We start from the raw sequence: 20,441 nt of genomic DNA, 5'->3' as shown, positions 1-20,441 counted from the left end.
AAAGCAATGTTTTCTGTGCCCTGGCATCAGTGCTCAGGGAGTCGGGTCGCTCTGTTTGGAACATAAATCAAGCAAAAATAGGTAATTCTCCCCTTCTACTCCACTCTGGGGAGAACCCCCTGCAGTACTGCGTTCAACTCTGGAGCCCCCAATGTAAGAAGGACATGGACCTGTTGGAGCAGGGCCAGAGGAGGCCCCGGAGATGCTGCGAGGGCTGGAGCCCCTCTGCTGGGAGGACAGGCTGAGAGAGTTGGGGTTGTTCAACCTGGAGAAGAGAAGACTCTGGGGAGACATTATTGCAGCCTTTTTACCAAAGCCTGCAGTGACAGGACAAGGGACAACGGCTTTAAACTGAAAGAAAGTAGGTTTAGACTGGACATAAGGAGGAAGTTCTTTACGAGGAGAGTGGTGAGACACTGGAGCAGGTTGCCCAGAGAAGTTGTGGATGCTCCATCATTGGAACTGTTCAAGGCCAGGTTGGACAGGGCTTTGAGCAACCTGGTCTAGTGGAAGATCACAGAATCATGGAATCATTTAGGTTGGAAAAGACCTTTAAGATCATGGAGTCTGACCGTAAACCTAACACTGCCAAGTCCACCACGAAATATCCCTGTCCATGGCAGGAGGTTTGGACTAGGTGATCTTTGATGGTCCCTTCCAACCCAAACCATTCTGTGATTCTATGAAAATCTGTTGGGAAGACTTGTCCTAGGGAGATTATTGAAATTATTGGTGCTAGCCTATTTAGGATGAAGCCAGTGGGGGAGAAATGACAGTGTGTTAACAGCTATCTACCACATCAGCAGTTTTTTAGTGTCATCTTCTGCTTCATCTGGAACTCCAGGCGCAGAACTAGATTAAATCTATTTTTGTCCCATTTGGCTCTGCATGAGAACTGGTCTGGAGCCTGTTACATTACAGGAGCTACTTTAGGGTGAAAAAACCCAAAACTTTTTGGAGAGCTGCATTTTTTTTTCAGTAGATCAGTCTTAGCTTGGCTTAGTTCCCTCCTCCAGTTTGCTGGACCACAGATGCCCATGGCAGGGCAGGTGAAGGGGGCTCCCCGCCTGTTGTCCTCCTGGTATGTGACAGCATGAAGTCTTCCTACAGCTCCCACCTTATAGATTCTTCCACTTAGGAAAAAGTTGCAGATTTGTGGCTGAAATATTTGGACTTTTAGTTTCTTGTTTCCAAATACACCCCGATCCACTGATGCTGAAGTGTGTATATATATATATGAAGTATGCCATTGGCATATCTTCATGTAACTTAGTTAACATCCTTTTAAAAGAACTAGAGTAACTACTCTTGTTGGAAAACTGTTTCCAGACCTCTCCATAGTCAGAAAACTTCCAACCTCTTGTTTTGTGTTTTGAAAACATGAAGGTCTCGTCTTCATCTGCAAGTATAAACACTAACTGCTGGAAGTTAAAAGGAAAAAAAAGTGAATACCTCAAGGTTTTGATTATCCCTGCCAAGAATAAAGGGAAGCTACAAAGTCTGCTGAAAGTTTCCATGGAAGCTGAGGGGGTGAAGGGGATTCGCTGCCGCGGGTGGCAGAGCTGTGACTTGCCGGATGGTATCGGTTTGGCAAAACTCAGGAGCCTCTGAACGACAGACAGGGAAGCGAAGGGTTTCTGAATCGTGTTCAGCTTATTTTGATTCAACCCATGTTGCTGAATTCACCAGATGGATGTTTCTGAATCTTTTGCCAGTAAATATAAAATCTGCTGGTCGGGAGTGTGGATTAATGGTGACGGTGTGTAGTACACACTTCTGTGCTAACGTTGAAAGGATGGAGTCAGTCAAGGGGATGGAGGTGACAGTCAAATGCCTCTTATAAAGAAACCCACCGTTAAATAATTAGAAAATCTTTTGTCCTTTCAAAGAGTGCAGAAATCAGTTGTGTTTTTTCCAAGATAGAGCACAATAGGATGAAACTCTTGTCTGCCAGCATAAAAGAGCAGGATGCCAGGTTTGCTCCTGCCATTGCGACTGTTTTGGTGCTATCGGAAGGAGCATCCCAGTGCCAGCGTTCCCAACAGCCCTGCAAAATCAGCTCCGTTCAGAAACCGTTTCTGCTGACCCACAGCTCACCCAAGAGGAACAGCAAGCAAGACCTTTGCTGCAAAATCAAGTAAAAGGCCTTTTCTTCCGTCATCTTACCCGTTTCGTTGTTCTCTTAGGCCGTAGCACACATCAAAACAGCTGAGCAGCCTTATCCTGGACCTGAACATGCAGAATTAGTAAGCAAGGTGCTAATAAATCTGGTTCGATTTGCAGCGGTTCTGTGCCAATAGAAGCATCCTTGGGTGGGGGCAGCCACCGTGCAGCATCGCTCTACCCCAGAAACTGTAATGGGGTGTTGTAAATGTAGATATACAGTTGTGCATTCATTTTTTCTTTTCATCCTTCTACACAGAGTTAGAAATTTGGGTTCTGACCCATCTATAAAATGTACAAGTTGTTACCTAAAAATGCTGTACATAAAATTGCCTCCACCTGATGTTAGACCACTAGCTAAACCGGCCCAACTTTATAGATGAAAGTTGTTCCATTATTTAGAATCTCTTCTAGCTTGCTGAACCCCTGTAAGCAATGAAACAGTTGATGTGGCTCATCTTTACTACTCCACGGTTCCCTCGGGTTAGCTCATACGCTTTTATTGCCCTGGAGGGAAAAAATACGCCTTGAAATACACTATGAAGATAAGGTCTGAGACAAGCCTTAAACTTTCGCAAGTAGTGAAGCTTGCTGTGGGTGCGTTACAGATTGCTGCTGCTCTTGAGACTGTCTCCGTGGAAGTTCAGCTTGATAAAATTCACAAAGAACTGGAACTGCTCAAGGACACAATTGAAAAAACATTTTGAGAAGCTGGTGGAAGGTTTCCAGCGCGGCCAGTTGCAGGCGCAGAAGCAGGAGCGAGGAATGCAGCCTGGCCTCCCCAGCATCGCCACCGCTCGGGATTTTTATCACACATGTTGGGACATTTTGGATATTTTCGTTTAAAAACAAGCCTAGCTTGCGCAGGCGTGTGAATAAGAGGAAGAGCAGCTCTTTTTTTTTTTTTTTTTTAAAAGAAGCTTTATAGCCTATATGTGTGATGTTTGATTACAAGACTTTTTTTTCCCCCTTTTAAAGCAAGTATTAAAGAAATACTTTGTCATTTGTTCAGCTCTGGAGTTGGCAACGTTCCCTCTCCAGAGCTCCTCGAGCAGGAAGCTCCGGAGTTTGCGCTCACGCTCACTGCTGGGGAGGCAGTGAAGTTACGGGGCTTTCCTCTGAGAACTTTTCAAGCAAACCAGCTGAAAGCAGGACAGGTGAATGCAGGAATTAGTCAGTCTGTAAATGATGTGTTTCGGCACCGGGGCTGTGACCTGTCCCCAGGGAGGAGGCAAACGCGGCTGTGAACTGGAGGATGCCCGCCGGGGCAGTCGGCCGCTGGGTGTTTGATTTATTGACCCCGCCGTGTGCCTTTCATTTTGGCCCAGTGTGTTTGAGGAATAAAAATGCTTCCTAAATAAAACATGCAGTGGAGCTGCTGGTTTATATCCCTTAATTTTAGCAAGCTGGGAAAAGGAAATACCACTGATGTTTCCTCCTTGCTCGTACCCGTTTCATCTGGAGCGTAGCAGGTTGGGACAGTGAGCTGTGCTGCTCCCTGCCTGGAGCACTGATATGGGCTGTGCCGGGACGGTTATTCAGGGGTCAGTGTTTTATTCCAGTTGTTCCCTTTTCCATCTAATTTCTCCAACTAACTTGCCCAGATTTGCACGGCACAGAAGCAGGAAGGAGCTTTGAGGCTGTCCTAACAAAGGGAGTCATTTGGGGAATAACTGTATTTGGGGAGGTTAAACTATAACCCCGGGCCAATATGCTTTTAGTTTCTGAATTCCCGAGGGGGGAAGGGAGGAAGCGGGAGCAGGACGGGGAATTCCTGCCGGACGGAGCAACCCGCCCACCCGGCTTCGAAATACTGACCTCGGGGAGTGCGTTGCAAGCGGAATAAAAGCTGTGCTTGCTCCAGACCGGCAGGACGGCACTGCAAACAGCTGCAAAGGTGAAGGGGATGCGAAGGAGTGAAAACACCATTTCTGTAGAAAATACGAGAGCGTTCTCGATGCGTTTGGTTAAATGCAGAAAGGCACGGGTGTGAATTTGGGGTGCTGTGCTGCTGCTGTCAGCCTGTGTTTCTTGGGTGTCCGGCTGGAGCAGACGTGTAAAACCTGGTTTTATTTCTAGCGCTCAGATTCCCTGTGACATCTCAGGGCTGTTACTTAACCTCTGTGTTTACATCCTCCTAATACTCCCCTGATTGCTTAACTGCTTTTCAAGAGCTCTTGAAAATCTCAGAAGAAACTATAGAAGTGCAAAATGGTATTACTTGGCCATCCTCCTCCGAATGTTTCTGTATGTTAAACAGAGCTTTGATAGCGGGGCCGTCATATAAACAGAAGTGCTTGAAAAAATGCTGCAGAACCTCTCGTGCAGTCCCTGGAGAGCTTCCCCTTTTGGGGAAATAATGGACAACTCCAGTCATCATACACTAAAAAGTGTTTCCTTTTTTTTTCTTTTCCCTTCTCTCCAGACTTTATATTCAGAGCACCCATTAAATTAAGCAAACCGGGGGAACTCCGAGAAGAATATGAAAGCCAGCTAAGGAAGGTACGGTATTTTGTGTAATTGCAGTTTTTCTTCCAGAATAATTTGGATTTCCTGCAGGAATGCCATCCTACCTATAAGGAAATTTGAAGAGCTTTTTATTCCTGCTCTGTAACAAAGGTCGTTTATTCTCTTTATGCTGTTGAGCCTGTTCAGGGAAACGTTGGTAGTAATTGAGCATGTAGAAGCCAGATCTTGCTGTCTTGGGCTGAACATGGACATGAACCTTCCTTGGTGGACCTCCAGCGACTGTTGGGTTCTGCGTGGTTTGTTAGAGCATTGGTATTTGTGGATGTAATTCCATAAAGGCTTTTGCAGCATAAGGCATATCCTGCAGTAACATCCTTCTGAGAAACAATCTATTCCAAACTAGAGCTTTCTGTCTATTTTTAGGCAAGAAGAAAAAAAAAATGTCGTTTAAAGACAAAAAACTGAGAAGGGAAGAAAAACTTTTCAGCTGTTTTGGAGTTAAAGTCTGGGAAAATATTTTCTGCATTTAAAAAGGCCCTTTTTCTTCATTTAAATAATTGAAATGTCTCCGGTGGCTAGTCATTTATGGAAATTGGCTGCTTTTTAAGTGAGAAACATTACAGTGAAAGCAATGACTGCTGTAGCCGAGCGGATAATGATTTCCATTGCAGCCTCTCTTGTGACAGTTGCCCGTAACTTGCTAAAACATTCACGCTGCCAATCGTAGCTCCTGTGTCTGTCGTCCCATCCTCTGCCTGGACCTCACAGAATCACAGAATCACAGAATTATCAGAGTTGGAAGGGACCTCTAGAGATCATCTAGTCCAACTCTCCTGCTAAAGCAGGATTGCCTAGAGCACATTTCTCAGGACTGCATCCAGGCGGGTCTTGAAAATCTCCAGGGAAGGGGACTCCACAACCTCCCTGGGCAGCCTGTTCCAGTGCTCTGTCACCCGAACCGTAAAGAACTGTTTCCGTGTATTTGAACGGAACTTCCTGTGTTCTAACTTGTGCCCATTGCCCCTCGTCCTGTCACTTGGAACCAATGAAAAGAGCCTGGCTCCATCCTTCTTCAACCCACCCTTTAGATACTTGTATGCCATAATCAGGTCTCCCCTCAGCCTTCTCTTCTCCAGGCTAAAGAGTCCCAGCTCTCTCAGCCTTTCCTCATAAGGGAGGTGCTCCAAGCCCTTAATCATCTTAGTTGCCCTTCGCTGGACTCGCTCCAGCAGTTCCCTGTCCCTCTTGAACTGGGGAGCCCAAAACTGGACACAGTATTCCAGTTGTGGCCTCACCAGTGCCGAGTAGAGGGGGAGAATGACCTCCCTCGACCTACTGGCCACACTCTTCCCTATGCAGCCCAGGATTCCATTGGCCTTTTTGGCGACAAGGGCACATTGCTGGGCCATGGATAATTTACTGTCTACCACAACCCCCAGATCCTTCTCCTCCAAGCTATCTCCCAGCAGGTAAGCCCCTAACCTGTACTGGTGCCTAGCATTCTTCCTCCCCAGGTGCAGGACCTTGCACTTGGTTTTGTTGAACCTCATTAGGTTCTTCTCTGCCCAGCTCTCCAGCCTGTCCAGGTCACGCTGGATGGCAGCACAGCCCTCTGGGGTGTCAGCCACCCCACCCAGTTTGGTATCATCAGCAAACTTGCTGAGGATACACTCTGTCCCCTCATCCAGGTCATTAATGAATATATTAAACAAAATAGGACCGAGTATTGACCCCTGGGGGACACCACTGGTTACAGGCCTCCAACTAGACTCTGTGCCGCTGATCACAACCCTCTGAGTCCTGTCCCGCAGCCAACTCTCAATCCACCTCACTGTCACCTCATCTAGCCCATACTTCCTCAGCTTCCTAATAAGGATGTCATGGGAGACAGTGTCAAAAGCCTTGCTAAAGTCAAGGTAGATGACATCCACGACTTTCCCCTCATCCAGCCAACCAGTTATAACATCATAGAAAGCTATCAGATTGGTCAAGCACGATTTACCCTTGGTAAATCCATGTTGACCACTTCCAATAACTTCCTGTTCCTCAACGTGATTGGAGATGACATCCAGAATGAGTCGCTCCAATACCTTCCCAGGGACAGAGGTGAGACTAACCGGTCTGTAGTTCCCTGGGTCCTCCTTCTTGCCTTTTTTGAAGATTGGAGTGATGTCGGCCTTCCTCCAGTCCTCAGGCACCTCTCCTGTTCTCCATGACCGTTCAAAGACGATGGAGAGTGGTCTAGCAATAACATCCGCCAGCTCTCTCAGCACTCGCGGATGCATGCCATCAGGGCCCATGGACTTATGAATGTCCAGCTTGGCCAAGTGGTCTCTGACCCGGTCCTCCTCAACTGAGGGAAAATCTTCCACTCTCCAGACCTCCCCTTTTGCCTTCAGAGGGTGGGATTCATGAGGGACAGCTTTAGCAGTGAAGACCGAAGAAAAGAAGGCATTCAGTAACTCTGCCTTCTCTGCGTCCTCCACCACTAGGGCACCTGTCTCGTTCACCAGCGGGCCTACATTTTCCCTAGTCTTCCTTTTTCTATTGATATATTCAAAGAACCTTTTCTTATTGTCTTTGACTGCAGTGGCCAAGCTGAGTTCTGATTGAGCTTTGGCCCTTCTCATTTTCCCCCTACATAGCTTTGTTATATCTTGATAAACCTGCGCGCCGTCCTGTCGAAACAACATGGACTCTGCCCCGTTGCAGGTGTCTCTGTCAATAGATTTAATCGCTGTCCCGAGGCCTTGATCTCTGCAATGGTGTTTTGCTCTGAGATGGGTCCAACCTCTGGCTGATGAGTTTACCTGCTGGGGAAGAGGAACGGGGGTTTATTCACCACTGAAGAATTTTCATTGGGTTTTCGCTTGAAGATCTCAAAAATGGTAGAAATGTTTGGGAAGCTGATCTTCGCTTAGAAAAATAACCTTGTCCACTGAGCAATGCTAAGTAGGGAAATACTACTTAGATGATATTTAAGGTAAAGAACTCATCTGGGAAATGCATATATGTGAGGAGACAATTAAAAATGTGGAAGGGTCTTCTCTCCTAGTTCTCTGTGCGTGGAATCAGCAATGATGCTGATGGGCAGTGTCACTACAGGTTATTAGGATCACTTTGGCTGACTATGCCCTTTCGTTAAGTGATCTGAAGAAATGCAAACTCTTCTCTGCTGCAGGTGACTTTCGCTAGGTAGGCAAGCGTGCTTTGTGCATAAAGTCTTGTGACTTGTGGCGTTTTTAGCAACGGTGAGACTGTTGAGAAGTGGTTGGTTTAGGCAGCAGTGTAAGACAGTGCACAGAAATCTTATTCATATAAAAATCTACTTTATTAATGAACTTAAGCGTGCATCACTTTGGCGATTTAATTTTTTTTCACTGTAACCTTCAGGATGAGTATACTCGGGGTATCTTTGGCTTAAAGAAGAAATAAAGTTTTTTATATAGGTATTAACTGTAAACCTTGCTAGGCTTTTATAAACCTCTCCGTAATAGTGAGTGGGAGACTTTCCATGAGGACATTAGAGCCAACTGCTCATGGATCCTGCTGGACTTGTTGCGTGGTGTCTTCAGTCCAGCTGCAAGGCCAGAATCTCCCGGGTGTCCGGAGGAGCAGGAACCACCTGAGTTCATGGGGACAGGATCTTAGCTCTGCCATTCTCCCGGGTGCCTCTGGACTGATGCACATCTGGATCTTCTGGAAGGATTAAACCATCTTCTCTCCCATAGTCTATAAAAGTTCTATAGGAGCATTGTGTCCGTGCAGGACAAAGTGGGTACGTTGTCACCACTTGTTAATCCTGATTATTCCATTAAGGACTTGAAATATTATCGATAAAGTTCAAGTAAGCACATTCGACGCATAGTCAGACTGCAGCTGAAGAGGTTTTTGCATCTACCGCTTGACTTCAGCAAAAAGATACCACGTGCAGTCCAGTGCCAGCACTTCTCACTTCCCCACCAGTCAAAAGGAAATACTTTTACATGTTTCTGGCATTTGGGGCATGTTTTTGTCTCGTTCCTGTTCAGCCTGCTGCCTTCCCCTTTTTGCTCACTGGCAGATGGGAGATGGGTTTCTTTCCCCTGCCGACTTTAGCTCACTTCTTGCGAATCTCTTCTGAAAGAGCTGGTGTGAGGAGGAGATTCTCTGAGTCATCGTCTGATAGGAAAGGGCAATGTAATTTTGCTGACAATATGGCAACTGATGATGCACTCGCGCTTTTTCCTTATTCTAGGCAAAACTGTGACTGTTGCCACTTAGTGGGAGTTTCTCAGTGTCTCTGAACTTCTGAATTAGGCAGGAGGAGACGAGAACTCGGGTTTGGGAATCAAAGCTTGTATATACTGGGCTTCCCTCCGTGTCTCAAGGCAAGAGATTTCATCTCAGCTTTGCGGCCCGTGAAACGGGGTAACGTCTGCTGGCTTTCCTCCCGAGGAAGGGAGAGGAGCGTTCAAAAGCTTTTACATCTCCCAAATGTGTGTTGTTTTAAAAATCCTAGCTCTTGACCTGCTTCCCAGCCTTTTGCAGTTGAAAACCAAGTACTTACCGTAATTATGCACAGAAGAATTTTTATTTGAAGTGGATAATCTCGTAGGGTAATTTTCTCAACTGGCGTTCAGAACGAGATTAAATGTTTGCTGTCTGTGCAGGATAGCGAGGTTTTTTTCCCCTCTTTTACACAGCGCACTTGGTGCTCTTCTATTTTATATTTTTCCAATGGAGGATATCGTTTCCGTGTACTAAAAACCTAACTTGTGCTGCTAAACTGTCTTTCTATGACAAGCAGTCTATTGCTTGTAATCACACGCAATCAGGAAGGAAACTCCTACCTGAGGCATGTGCTGACATGCAGCTTTCCAGCAGCACGGGTAGACGGAGCAGGCTCGGGGAGTGAGCACTCAAACCCGGCCAGTTTATGGAGGGAAGAGAAGATGCCAAACGTGAGTTTACCGAACTTTTGGAAATTAATGTTAGTATCAAGAGTGATGTTCCTGAAATTCTCATTTCTTGAGCAAAAAAGTAGCGATTGCTTCTACGGCATTTTTTCCTGCGGTTCCAGTATCTGAAAGGGCTACAGACAGGTTAAAATGCGTTTTCTGATAACTGTGGCGCTTATAGCAGCTGACAGTCCCGCATCGGGGATTTGAAAGATGCTCCTCAGATAACTTAAGATACTTCTCCCAGGGTAGATGTTTCGCACCATCTTGTTTCGGTTTCCAGTCATGTCCTGGCACAGCATTGCCACATTTGTAAGTAAATTCTCTGGGAGATAATTTAGATTAGGCTACTTGCTTCTTTTTTTTTTTTTTTTTTTAAATTAGTACAAATTTTATCATTAGAGTTTGCTCTTGTTTGCAACCTGAATTCTGGACCTAAATGTTTGGGTTTTTTTAATCCTGTTAATTACAATTAGGATCCTGTTGTTGCTTTTTTCACTGTTCACTGTCGGCAGAGCTTGTGCTTGCACCTCACGTTAACTTTGCCATGGATTTGCCCAAAATCCTTAAATATTCCTGTATGTTGTTGCATATGCTTGTGGTTTAGATTTGGGAATTGAGTATAATGTTATAAGTTAGGCAAAAAAGTGAAGATTTCCATACAGCTTTCTTCCATGTGAGAGACACGGAAGGGACACGAGTGTTGGGTAGTATTTCAGGTGGCCAAAAAAAGTCATCTTTATGATAAATCTTGATGTGAACTTGGTTTTCAGATACTTTAAAAAGGCCCCTTAAAGTGCAGAAATACTGTTCAGGAAATATACAGCAGACTATTCCCCACGTCTGCATCATGTGGCCATAATCTGTATTAGTCAGACACTATGTTGTAGTTACTGCTTGAGATTATTAATAGATCAGGAATTTAAAGATATATCTTAAAACAACTCTAAACGAGAATTCAAACTAGTCTTTGAAAACATTTGCTAGACACCCACAATCAGCCAAACAGTGGGGTTTTTTTCCTGGTTTCTACCTTCTCTCATCCTACCTCTCTCTCCCTCGTCTCCGGGGGTTTGGATTCAGTAGGATTTGAGTCCTTCCCAGTCTGAAAATCATGATGTGCTTTTCGTGTTTCATCATGAACTCTGTTTTCTTTATCTCTTCATCTTTTAGGGCAGGTTCACCCGCATGTCCATGCTTTTCTTTTTCCCCCACCCCTTGCAGTAGGGAAGAAAAATACTAAATATTTTTGGAAGAATGAGTTGTTGCAACGTCACCCACTGCCTTATGTGCAGTGCTGTAGCATCAGTGCTTGAGCTGCCTATGGATGCCTTTAAGTTTCATAGAATCGTAGAATGGTTAGAGTTGGAAGGGACCTTTAAAGATCATCTAGTTCCAACCCCCCTGCCATGGGCAGGAACACCTCCCACCAGACCAGGTTGCTCCAAGCCCCATCCAACCTGGCCTTGGACACCTCCAGGGATGGGGCAGCCACAGCTTCTCTGGGCAACCTGCACCAGGGGCTCACCACCCTCACCGTCAACAATTTCTTCTTGATGTCTCATCTAAATCTCCTCTCTTTCAGTGTAAAACTATTCCCTCTCATCCCATCACTCCCTTCCCTGATCCAGAGTCCCTCCCCAGCTCTCCTGGAGCCCCTTTAGGGACTGGAAGGGGCTCTAAGGTCTCACTGGAGTCTTCTCTTCTCCAGGCTGAACCCCCCAGATGTCTCAGCCTGTCCTCCCAGCAGAGGGGCTCCAGCCCTCGCAGCATCTCCGGGGCCTCCTCTGGCCCTGCTCCAACAGGTCCATGTCCTTCTTCTGTTGGGGGCCCCCAAGCTGGATGCAGCACTCACAGCACTGCAGGGAGGTCTCACCAAGCAGAGTAGAGGGGCAGAGGGCTCCTGGAGGGCACCAGGTCCTGTAGTACTACTCTCCCGGGAGGCCAGGGGGAAATTGCGGCGGTCTGAGAAGATAGGAGGGAACGTATTAGGGCGGCTTCTTAGGCATCTGAGATGCCTACACTCAAATGTGAGCAATAAACAGAAGTGTTTGAATTCCTAGTGCTTAGCCGTAGCTGTGATTCATCAGTGTGATGGGGATCTGTCAATCAAAGGTCAGGCGGCTTGTCCCAGACAAGGATAACATGCACAGAGGATGGGTGGAGGAAGGAGGAAGAACCTGGCATACATATATATATATATGTAAACTATTCATGGCCTTTGTGTAAGCCTGAAGTTGAGGAAGAGGTGAGAGAAAAGCTGGGCGATGAGTGCGAAGGGAGCTGGGTGATGTGATCCTGGGCAGGGACAATCAGATGATGTTACCTGAAGGGTGTACTGCAGAGCCTCTTCATCAGAAAAAGGCATCAGAAAGGGGGAGAAAAGGGGGGTCGTTGGTTTTGAGTAGCAAGTCTGCAGAAAAGAGGTCCAGGCAGAAATGGGGAGTTTGATTCCTTAGATAAGGGGAAAAAATAATGCAGCAGGGCAGGCAGCCCATTGGAGTTGTGGATTGTGCTGGGGGTAATCCTTTGGTTCAGGGAGAGAGAAATCTCTGCAGGGAGAGCCTGGCCAGGAGGAGCTTGTGGACACTAAAGTCGACCTCGGTTGGTTAAAAGAGATCGCTAAGTGATGGATTGTGCTTTTTGGAGGGAGGGAAGAAAGGAAACTGCACTTCTCTGAAACCCACTTTTCTTATTACCTACTTTCCTTATTACTGGACTTCTACAATGGGTAGGGGATCTTCTGGGAAGATAAAGGAGTTTATGGGGACTGGCAGTTAATGGAAGAGGCACGCTTTAGAAGGCACAGCAAAAGAGCCTGCAGTGCAGAAAGATGATGGGAAGTGCAGCAGGACGAAGCTTGGGGCTGCCCTGGTGTTTCAGTAGGATTTCTTGTGCAGCCTTCAGGTTTGTGAAATGCAGTAGCACAGCGCATGTGGATAAAATAATGTTGCAACGGAGCCTTTTTGAATTGCCAGGGTGGTAAAAAGTAGCATGAAAACTGTCCTGGTTTGAGTGACATGGGATTAAAGTCTCTTTCCATAATTTTACTTTTCAGTAAGGTTTCTTCTAATGCTTGGGAAAACTGCATTTTTAGAAGACTCTAGTGTCTGAATTTGTGAAAATATTTACTTTATAGCCAGCTATGATATCCAGGTTTCAAGGTCTCAGTGTTTTCAAGTTAGCCAGGTGCAGGGACGAGGACAAGCAAGACCCGAGCACTTGACCCAAGCTGGTCAACAGGGTTATTTCATACCATGAATGGCACATTCAATATAAATTAGAAAGTTTACTGAGGAGTTCATCCTCATCTATGATGGCTGTGATCCTGAGAACTTCTTGCCCCGGTGCTGGACCACTGAGGCCTTACCTTCCTCCTGAATCACAGAATCATAGGGTTGGAAGGGACCTCTGGAGATCATCTAGTCCAACCCCCCTGACAGAGCAGGGCCACCTTAGAGCAGGTTGCACAGGAACGCGTCCAGGCGGGTTCTGAATGTCTCCAGAGATGGAGACTCCACCACCTGTTCCAGTGGTGGGCAGCCTGGTGGGCCAGGCGGGCAGCCTGTTCCAGTGCTCTGCCACACTCAAGGTAAAGAAGTTCCTCCTCATGTTTAGGTGGAACTTCCTATACTCCAGTTTGTGCCCGTAAGCCGCAGCGCTTGCAGGGTCCGATAGTTGGTGTCCACTGCTGGAGTGCAGTTTGTACTGATAGAACGGGCTGAGGATAATCATCATACATTTTATATTGGTATCAGGCTCAATAGTGGTTCTTCAGTATTATTAAGGGACCTCAGATGATCTCCAGAGGTCCCTTCCAACCCTGACCATTCTGTGATTCTGTGATTAGTGTTAATTACTTAGGATTATTCTATTAAATCTGTTTATATTTCAACCCTTGGGTTTCCTTGTGTTTTCCTGATTTCCCTTTCTGAGTGGGAAGGGGTCATTGGGCAATAGAATAATTGTCTAAACAACAATAAATTGTTGTGGGTTCTTCAAACCATAACAAAAACATCTAAGAATGCATTGGAATTAGAGAAAACCAAAAGGAAACATAGGGGAAGTGTTCCTTGCAGGCTGAAAGTGCTTGGTACCTTCCTTGGATCAGACTTCTTAAATTGCAGGAATGAATTAAAAAAGCAAGGGAATTTCAATGTGGGTCTAACTACGTGGGGCAGAGTAGGAAGCCAGGAGGTAAGAGCAAGTCTGTCCAGTGTGGTGTTCAGGCAGCGGCTGTGCGATGTTCAGCAGGCAGGGTCCCGTGGATCCGCGTACCTTGTGTCGTAGATCTGGGCATTCACTTGCACTTCTCATCCACGTTTGCACTTCAGCTGATAAACTAAACTGAAGCTTTGGGCTTCCAGTTGGCCTTCGGAGGGTTAGGTAATCTCTGTGGATCTTCTCCATCCCGAGGCATCAATGAAACCACAGGATTTCCTATAGCGTGTGGGTTTCAACATGGGAATTGCTGTATCTAACCCGTTTTAATGTAGGTGATGCTGTCTATATGCCTGCCAAATTGTGTGTACCGTGTTGTAGGCCATTTGAAGACTAAAATTGAAATTTCGTAGCTTGCATGAAAACTACTGTTTTGCACATCTTTATTTGTAGTATGATTATCTACAAGTAGACAAAAGCTTTTGTCTCTCTATTTTAGAAGATGTTGTGGCAGAGAAGTCTTTTTCAAACCCTGGACCTAACAGCGCCTTTGCTGTTTTGCCAAGAAAATATCCATGGTATTCGTGTAGAGTGCACATCAAAGCATTGCAGAAACAAACCAATCTTCATATTATCACTAGTGAAGGAGGCAGTAGCTCTACTCTAGAGAAATGAAGACACAAAATTAAATCACTTCTTAGCAACCAGGTGTAGGACTTAAGACATTTCAAATAAGCTGTCTCTTTTGTCATTATTTCCAGCTGAAAGAAGAAAAACTGCAAGAAGAAAAAGCTTCTGAGGATCTCATTCACAAGTTCATTCTAGATGACGTGGACGTAGGAAAAAGAAAAATGGAAGAACAGCAGAAAAAAGATGAATCTTTAGTGTTTAAAGTGAACCAAGAGTGTGTAAGTAAGCATGTGCTTCTCTTTCCTATCCACGTCATAGACACTGACTGGTAGGTGAAACGCTGCTAAGACTCAGTCCTGGAACAAGAACTAGTTTTTTTAAGGCCTTGACTACCTGAGTATCTCCTCTTCCTGCCCACTGAAACTGGGAGCTCTCATCCTTTGACATAGGGAGCTTCCCAGGATTATTGGATTGACTTCATTGTAGCCCCTGAAGGCTATGAGCTAACAGATTATAAAGATGTTAGTGAGAACCATCTTCTAAGGTTTGTTATGACTACAGATGTTCTTCTGGAGGCTTCTGTCCCCCCGTTTACCCACTGTACTCGTGACTGAAGCTGCAGCTCTTCCAAACATCTCAGTTAAATCTGTAACAGCTCTGCTTTGTGTATCCTTGGTACATATGCATACCATGAACATTTCTGCACGAATCTTCTACGGTGTGGGTCCAACAGATCCCTCATGCCGAGTTTTGCCTCTCATTTCAGTTGTGAGACTCCGCAAGAAACGGTCTTTAGATTTAAAGGCTGATAGGCTGGTATGTGTGTGCTGAATAACGTCTCGTAGGACCTTTCTTGTAGGATTTTCTCATGTTTCCTTGATCATTAAATTAACTTTCTTCAGTGACTGACAGCTACATGTAGGAGCTGTGTGCTTATTTTTGCATTATTTATGCTGTTACAGCTCCAGTGAAGAGCTGCACAAGCCTGTGTATCTGCTGGCAGGTTGTGTTCGTGGGTTACGTCCTCTGGGTGTAATCAGAACAGGGGTTTTTGGAATCTTTAATATCTTTGCAAGAAAGAGCTTTATTTTCCAAGTGATTCTTTTTGTTGTACGTGTCAGCTAACTCTTCCTTGATTGACTTCAGTTTCCTGAACGTCTCTCGGATTCAGAGAATGAAGAACCATTCCAGGGCAAGCAAACACATAGGTCGGCTTTTGTTTCCAAGACCAGTGCCTACTCCTTTGCTTTCCTTTCGGGGTAAGATGCTGAGATTTTATTCAAGCCAATTAATGTCCATTAGAGATGTTCTTTTGACTGTTGTTCTAAACATACCTGAGATGCTTTAAATGTCATTAAAATGGTTGTTGCAATCCAAACTAAGTAATATTTTTTCTGGAATTTTAGAACAGACTCATTGGTAGAATATAGCATCTGTCTGATTACTTCCTACCTGTTATAAAATCCAAGGGGTTAACAAAGTTAGTGTTCATCCCGTGAAGCAGAAAAATCATTGCCTGTAGATTTAAATGACAGAAATCACTAAAGTACAAAATTCTGTGTGATGAACTCAAGAACGCTTCTCCAGCACAGATATTAAGAGAGAGAGCACCAGCCCCAAATTGCTTATCGGTGAAAGCTGTTGCATGATGCAGTGGAAGCGGCTGAGCGACTCAGTGTGCTTTCACATGAGAAGCCCAGAGGTTTCCATAGCGGCGGCATTAGCTCTGACCCCAATTAATTATAAGCTGTAGGTGTCAGTGTTTTTAGTGCGGGGCTCTTGAACACAGAGCAGGACTCCGCCCCACATCCAAGATTCCTGGATCCCTTTACCCCAAGGGCGTAGGAGGCATCTCTTACAGCCGGGCGGGCGCTGCCGGGGCTGATGCCTCCCCCACAGGTAGCTGCTGCCAGGGCTGTTGGGCCGGTTGTTCCTAAGGTCATGAACAATCTCCTCTTTTCATCCATCTGCTTTCCAGGAACTTAACCGCCAAGGTGGAAAGGAGTCGGAGCTGCAACGACACCATTCAGGAGAGATCAAAGAGCAGGCAGAGATCAGCCCCAGCCAACAAAACAAAGGTACCGGCTGCATCTGGAAACATGGGGTTTCTATGTGTAAATGTTCTTATCTGAGGTTACACAGCACCGGTAATCTGGAGATATAAAATACCGGGTTTGTGGCACTGCCAGTGTTGTGTTATCGCCATGGGGCCAATCACTTCCTTGCAGCTCACAATAAAAACCTGCTAGGTTAGAAATTACTAAGCAGAAAAGTAGACAGCTTACGGAGTTGTTTGTTAGCATTAGAGGATAATTGGAAGTTGGAAGGGTACTCATCATGCTTTTGTTTTGTAATTAATTTTCTTTTCAAGGCTGAATTTCCAGCCGATTAAAGAAAAATGTTTTAGAAGTTCAGAAAAAACATCCTCTCTTCCTCCCTCTTTCTCTCCTGTTCTTCCCAAAGGTGATAAAACAGAGAAAAACTCATTGCTTTCCCGATGTTAGGATACTTTCTTTTGCACTTCCAGCTCCATCAAGAGCTGGCCTGGTCTTGCTTCCCTTTGCATCCAGCAGACCGAGGGAATTAACCGTATCTGTTACCCTCTGCGACAAGCCCGACCTTTCAGTGCACCTCAGTGCTTCAAAATGAGCGGTGATCATGAAACACCGCTGAAAATCTGAGCTGGAGGTTTTTCAGGCTCTTTCAGCAGTAATTGCTGGGTACCTTCCATTCATTGGAGATGACCTTTGCCAATGCCTTTCCTTGTGCCGTGCCTGGGAGCACCACTGACCCTTCTGGCCCTGCCAGCAGAAGCAAGTTTTGCACGCTTGCTCTTGTACTAATCTCCATCTGCGGGGCCATACTCTGCCTCCTTTCCGAGGTGCCTCTCTGGTCCATGGGATCCTGGCGGATGGCAGCAGCAGCTTAAATCATAAGAGCTGTGAGTTCTCAGCCTGGAACAGCTCCAGCGCTGTTCTGCCGGGGCCACTGGCTAGGATGTTCCACCTCCTTCTGTTGACACCCCTCCTTCTTGGGCAAAGTTTCATCCCGGATGGAGAAGGGGAGGAGGGTTCAATTCCAGAGATCCCAAAAGGAACAAAAACCTCTGCAATCCTTTGGAAGGTCAGTTTGGTCAGTGCATATTGCTTGGGAAAGTGGTAAAATCCCCATTGGGCACACTGAGTTGACCTCAGTGATCACCTAGCTTGACATCTCTGAGGTCATGGGTATGAACCATGGACAGAGAGTCTATATTTAAAACCTGGTCCAGTTCCCATCTAAGCTGACAGGAGCTGGGCTGAGCTCAAAGAAAGGGTCTATAACTGACCTGCCTCCTCAGGGACTTGTTTTTTTAAATAGATGGTTTATGGACCTGGCCAATTAAGACTTTCACTGCCAGGGTGTTCCACACATTTGTTTTGACCCCAAAATAAGCTTGTAGAAAGAACTCTGTTTCGGGCTAAGCAGGGAGAGGCTATCACTGTCTCAAGACTAGCTGCTGGATAAAATAATTTCATCTTAGAGAAGAATAATACCATTTGCAATTGTGTATGTGCAGCTTTTATTTCTGATTTATTTGCGGCTGGACTCTGTCGCATTCCAAATGTAGCAGCATTAGGAGATGGTCCTGGAGATGACAAGAAATATTGCTCTTAAGGTCTGCTAGAGGCTGTCTCAGGCAGTGTCCAGTGTGGTGGCCACAGTGTGCTCCGGGAGCACTCATCAAGGTTGTTTCACCAATCTGCCTTAGGCACGTACACACCTTTTCTCATGACATTTTGCAGCAGTGTGTTAAACCTGGACCAAGTATTTATTCTTTCTCTCCTACAGACTGGTAGGGAGCAAAAAATCCTTTGGAGATCATTTCCCTTGAAGAGCATGGCATCTTTCAGCCATAGTGGTGTAGTGCTTCTCAGCTTCTCCTTGTCTTGCCTTGCTTCAAGCATTTTGCCATAGGAGCAGTTGCCACTTGTGGCAAGAACAGCTTTTACAGTGAAATAAATTTGAGACCCAGATTGTGCTGGACTCTGGTGTCCTCTGCTTATGTTATATATTGGCCATGAAAGGTGCTGTGACCAGCAGAGGCTGCCACGGCTGTTCCAGAGAGCTCTCCAGCTGGTCTGCTGCAGGAGCAGAGCGTGGTAGCCACACGTTCTCCTGTTCTCCTCCTGCACGCTTGTCCGTATTCTTCTCAATGACAATCTTTTTGAGCTGTGGTGCCTTGCCTTGCAGGTGCCACCTGTCACCAGCACATCAACACCACTGGTTGGAGTTTTGTCGTCCACCCAAAACAACCGCTGCCTCTCAGCCCCAGACCTGACGGCAGAGAAACGCCTGGTCCTCAACCCTGTCTCATCCCTCTCAGCCCTGCACAAGCCAGAGCGATCCATCAGCCCTGAGAGCAATGACAGCATCTCGGAAGAGCTCAACCACTTTAAGCCTATCGTCTGCTCCCCGTGTACTCCTCCAAAGAGGCTTCCTGACGGCAGAGTCCTGAGCCCTCTCATTATCAAGTCCACCCCGAGAAACCTGAACCGGAGCCTGCAGAAGCCAACCACCTACGAGGCCAGTCCTAGAATACTGAAAAAATGGGAGCAGATATTTCAGGAGCGCCAGATCAAAAAGACTCTCTCTAAAGCGACCCTTACGTCCTTGGCTTCGGAGTCCGGGGAAGACGTTATAGTTCCTGACATTGCCAACTCCAGCAGTTGCACTAAAGAGCAGCTGCAAGTGCAGGATGATCATCTTCCACCTGACACAACAGGAGACCCTCACCCCGAGCTGGACTTCTTTCCTTCCATCAGTGAAACGAAGCTGGCAAGAGGGAGTGAGAAGAATAAAGATTCACAGGCCTTAACAACAGACGACAGTGCTGCTGAACCAGATGTGAGGTCAAATGTAACCTCCCTAAACACACGCGTCTCCGAAGTCCCTGACCTGAAAGTGAATGCGTTCACAGATAAATCCTGTCTTAGTCTTGGCCCAAAAATGCTGAGCAGAAGACTCATGGGCGTCAGTGTATCGCTGCCTGACAACAGCACACTAGGAGTCCCTGTAAAGGCACCGGGAAAAAAGCAGTTGAAATACCTGAACAACAGCGAATTGATCAACGTACAGAACAGCACCTGCAATTCCGTTGAGAACATCATCGGGGAACAGCCCCCATCGCTGAGACGGGGCCGGAAGAGACGCTGCAAAACGAAGCACTTGGAGCACAATGGCTCCGTCAAAAGACTGAGGCACGCGGCAGGGGAGGTGGGCTTACCTCCGGAGGATCGCTTGGTACGGGAGATGGAGCAGAAGCTCCAGCAAGAGGAGGAGGACAGGAGGTTGGCCCTGCATCTGCAGCGGATTTTCGACAGCGAGAATAGGACAGTGGACAGGCGGAAAGTCAGAGTCGATCGGTATCTGCTGCGGTCGAAGAGCACTCTGGGTGCTAAGTAGCACTGGTGGACGATGTTGCCTTTCTAGAGGACGATGAGGTTTATCAGATTATCCTATAGGAAAACTATTTTTTGTCATACTTCCACCCACAATAATTGTTTTTTTGTTTTGGTGGTAAGACATTTGTAGGTCCAGTTCAGAGAGAAGCCAGAGTCCTTTCAGATTAACAAAAAAAAAAAAGAGAAAAAAATCCTCCAGCTTTCTGGTCCATTGGTCTGAAAGAAGTGTCCGTCGTCCCCATGAATACACTGCAACGCCTCTACATGCAGTCGGTGACATTTGGGTTCCCCAGCTGGGAGGGTTGTGTGAGCAGTACGGGGATTACGGGATAAGGACCTCATCCATTCCTTGCCTTGTTGCTTCAATATGCCACAAGAAATCAGAGCTCTGCTCATGGAAAGTAGGCTTTTTCTGTCCTAGAAACAGTCTTCTCCTCTCTGCCTGCCCCATTTTCTTCCTAATGCTGCAGCTGGCTGTGGTGGTCAGACCATTACTGCTGTCAGTGTGTTCAAATGACCTGACTTGAGCGCTGTCGAGGAACAGGGCTGATCCATATTTCTGCTAGGAAGTACCAAATAGATCCACCCGTAGCACTTATAAATGAATGTATCTCACTGTCTGCACCGGCAGTAC

General features: G+C 46.2%; 1 protein-coding gene across 1 annotated transcript in view; it reads left to right on the top strand.

Moving 5' to 3' along the window:
- The window catches only part of RNF169 (ring finger protein 169), a gene marked incomplete at its 5' end in the record, with an annotated part of 28,187 nt that extends 7,959 nt beyond the window's left edge, over positions 1 to 20,228 (top strand). The window contains 5 exons of the mRNA XM_082497965.1: positions 4,589 to 4,665; positions 14,495 to 14,641; positions 15,510 to 15,622; positions 16,342 to 16,441; positions 18,597 to 20,228. Coding sequence (XP_082354091.1) covers positions 4,589 to 4,665; positions 14,495 to 14,641; positions 15,510 to 15,622; positions 16,342 to 16,441; positions 18,597 to 19,808 — 1,649 coding nt within the window. The 3' untranslated portion in view covers positions 19,809 to 20,228. The remainder of the gene's footprint in view (positions 1 to 4,588; positions 4,666 to 14,494; positions 14,642 to 15,509; positions 15,623 to 16,341; positions 16,442 to 18,596) is intronic.
- Between the last annotated feature and the right edge of the window lie 213 nt (positions 20,229 to 20,441).

The sequence above is a fragment of the Vanellus vanellus genome, assembly GCF_965231255.1.
Source record: "Vanellus vanellus genome assembly, chromosome: 1".
NCBI classification, from domain to species: Eukaryota; Metazoa; Chordata; class Aves; order Charadriiformes; family Charadriidae; genus Vanellus; species Vanellus vanellus.
Note: the sequence above shows the minus strand (reverse complement) of the source record. Positions and strands in the feature narration are given on the sequence as shown.